Source organism: Rutidosis leptorrhynchoides, chromosome 7 (assembly GCF_046630445.1).
Source record: "Rutidosis leptorrhynchoides isolate AG116_Rl617_1_P2 chromosome 7, CSIRO_AGI_Rlap_v1, whole genome shotgun sequence".
NCBI lineage: Eukaryota > Viridiplantae > Streptophyta > Magnoliopsida > Asterales > Asteraceae > Rutidosis > Rutidosis leptorrhynchoides.
In genome coordinates, this window is record NC_092339.1 from 133,804,655 (window position 1) to 133,808,323 (window position 3,669).

The 3,669-nt window shown below is 31.8% G+C and overlaps 1 protein-coding gene across 1 annotated transcript; it reads left to right on the forward strand.

Moving 5' to 3' along the window:
- The first annotated feature begins 401 nt into the window (after window positions 1–401).
- Window positions 402–3,298, forward strand: LOC139859616 (uncharacterized). Its single transcript, XM_071848395.1, has 4 exons — window positions 402–1,499; window positions 1,764–2,108; window positions 2,325–2,453; window positions 2,759–3,298. The coding sequence occupies exons 1-4, from the start codon at window positions 402–404 to the stop codon at window positions 3,296–3,298; spliced, it is 2,112 nt and encodes a 703-aa protein (XP_071704496.1).
- Window positions 3,299–3,669: the final 371 nt, after the last annotated feature.

Genomic DNA, 3,669 nt, shown 5'->3' on the forward strand with positions numbered 1-3,669 from the left:
CAAAATTAGGGTTAGGGTTTCTACCTAACAATTGAAGTCTTCCGCTGAATATTCTTCAAATTCTTTTGATCTTTGAAGGGGAGTCTCGCATTTATTCATACTATCTGGCTTTCTTATCAGTTTAATTGATTATTTTTTATGTGTTTAATTGATTATCTGACATACAATTATCTGATTGATTAATCACTGTGCCCAACTCTTGATCCAAGTCCCTTGAGACTTGTGAAAACTTGATCAAGCACAGGTTGGATTAATTAGTTATTTGATTGTATTTGTTGATTTCGTTTGATCTGTTTATCTTTGTTTGATTAACTGCTATTTGTGAATTTTTTGTTTCTTGATTGTTTCTTGTGTGTTTTATTTTCTGTTTCCATATCTGTTTATGTATATATGTTTTAAATATGTCTGGGGGTGATGATGATAGTGGTAGTTCAAATCTTGATACTTTGATTAGTAAATTAGACTTTGGAAACCCTTTGTATCTGCACCCTAGTGATATAAGTAGTACTCCTCTGGTGAGTATTAAACTTGTGGAAACTAAAAATTATAAGGTTTGGTCTTATGCTATGACCCTTGCCCTTGAGACCAAAAATAAACTTGGATTTATTGATAAAACTTGTGTGAAATCTACTAATGATGATGTATTGTCTAATCAATGGGATAGGTGTAATGCTGTTGTGTTATCTTGGATCTTAGGATCATTATCTGAAGAAGTCTATTTGGGTCAAGTGTTTTCAAAAATTGCTTCTGAAGTTTGGGCTGAATTGAAAGAAATTTTTGATAAAGTAGATGGTTCTGATGTGTTTAATTTGCATAAAAAAATTAATTCTCTTACTCAAAGTGGTATGCCTTTATTTGAATACTATCACAAGATGAATTCTTATTGGAAACAGTATGAGGCTATGGTACAATTACCTATTTGCACTTGCATATCTGCTACTGAACACTATGATCACAAAGAAATGACCAAATTATGGCAATTTTTAATGGGATTAGATGAGTCATATCAACAAATCAGAAGTAATTTGTTAACAATGGATCCTATACCTACTGTGAAAAGTGCTTATGCTACTCTGTCTAGAGAAGAATCACATAGGAATTCTACTGTCTCTGTTGCTAAAGTTCAAACATCTGCTTTTATGTCTAAAAACAATTCACCTGCAAATTCTAATAATTCTTCTAATTTCACAAGAAACAATAGAGGACCTAATCAGAATTTAAAATGCACTAAGTGTAACAAATTAGGTCATACTATTGATAGGTGTTTTGAAGTTATAGGATATCCACCTAGTTTTAACAGGAGAATACCTAAAAATTCTACAAACTCATCTCAAAATTGGTCTACTGCTAATTCTGGAAATAAATCTTTTGCTAGTAATGTTTCTGCTACTGATGCTTCTTCTCAGAATCCTTTTCCTTTTAGTGAGGAACATGTTTCAAAGCTTTTGTCTATGTTGAACAGTGATAATGGTATTGGAAACATAAAGTCTAATATGCAGGTATGAATAATGGGTTTGTTAAAACTTCTTGGATTGTTGACTCAGGGGCTAATCAGCATTACATAACCAGTAATAAACATCTTATTAATACTATAGATATTTCTGATTTAAATTTGGTTGTTGATCATCCCAATGGTACTAAAGCTAGTATAAAACAAATTGGTGATTTTGTTGTCAGTCCACACATAACTTTGTTTGATGTGCTTGTTGTCCCTGAGTATGTTGTGAATCTTATGTCTGTCTGAGCAATATTTTTATATTCAGGACCTACCCAAGCAAGGTTACATGGGAAAGACCTTGGGGATTGGTAATATGGAAAGTGGTCTATATGTACTTAATGAGTTATCTGATATAGGTAATATGTCTTCTTGTGCTACTGCTCATACTTGTTGTTTATCTAAACATACTTGGCATAATAGGCTTGGACACCCTGCAGATCCTGTTTTACAAGTGTTAAAGGGTACATTGGGTTTTAATAATGAGTTCATTGTACCTTGTGACATTTGTCACAAAGCAAAACAAACCAGAGAACCCTTTCCTCTTAGTGACCATAAAACTTTGAATATTGGTGAACTTATTCACTTAGATTTGTGGGGTCCTTATAAAGTGGTCAGTAGGGAAGGTTTCAAGTATTTTCACACTATTGTGGATGACTACTCTAGGGCTGTTTGGGTTTATCTTTTAAAAAACAAATATGAAGTGTGTGAAAATATAATTGATTTTATTACAATGTTTAAAAATCAGTTCAATAAAAGTGTGAAAGTTTTAAGAAGTGACAATGGGACTGAGTTTGTAAACAATACTTTATCTATGTTTTTAAAATAGAATGGGATACTTCATCAAACATCCATTGCATATACCCCTCAACAAAATGGGGTTGTTGAGAGAAAGCATAGACATTTGTTGAATGTAGCAAGGGCACTTTTGTTTCAAGGGGGTACCTCTAAATATGCGGTCTTACTGTATATTAACTGTTGTGAAATTTAATAAATAGAACACCTTCTTCTGTGTTGTTGGGTAAGTGTCCTTATGAGAAACTGTATGTTGTCAGTCTTAAACTTGATCATTTAAGAGTTTTTGGGTGTTTATATTTTGCCACCAAATTAAATAATCATGATAAGTTTAGTTCAAGATATGAGAAGTGTGTGTTTATTGGTTATTCAAATAGTCAAAAGGGTTACAGACTTTATAGTCTTGATAATAAACTAATTTTTTATTCAAGAGATGTCAAGTTTTATGAAAACATCTTTCCTTTTCAGATGTCTTCTCAAAGGAATAGTGATGATAATGATGTTACTCACTTAAACTTTTTTGATACAGATTTCATCAATGGAGAAGGATTGTCTCATATACCCAATGATGACAATAATGTCCCTTCTGATATTGGTGATGGTACTGTTAATCCCACACTTGGTAGTATTAGCAGAGATTCATCGAAAATGGATTCTACTTCAAATGATACTACAAAAATGAATCCTGCTGAATCTGCTAGTATGGGTGTTGACAGTGCAACACCTGATGATACCTTGATCCATTTGGATACAAGTGATAATAGTGATAATTCTGAGGGTGACCCTCATTCTGTAGAACCTGATTATCCTCTCAGGAGGTCTACAAGACAATCCTTTCTTCCAACTAAATTCAATGATTATGTCTTAAATAAGAGTGTTTTGAGTAATAATATTAAGTATGGCATAGACAAGTATATTAATTACTCTAATCTGTCTTCAGAAAATTTGTGTTTTACTTCATCTATATCTATGTCTGTTGAACCTAAAACATATAGTCAAGCATGCTGATGTTATGCGAGGCGTATATGAAATAGCTTATATTTTACTAGGAAATACTATTAAATATGATACAATTTTACACAAGATATTTATTTATTTATAGAATGGATATACCTAAACCTTGCTACAACACTTATAGGCAGTGTACCTAATCGTACAGTAGTGTAGTTTTTAGTAAGTCCGGTTCGTTCCACAGGGAAATCTTTCAAACAAAGCTTAACGCTATATTAGTTTTATCTTATAAAAATAAAAATATATATAAGTAATATTATTATTATAAAAAGGGGGTTTTTACCGTTTAATGATCGGTTTGTCGATTTTAAAACTTTAGTCGCAGTTAAAACCTAATGTAAAATATTAAATAAATAAAAGACTTAATT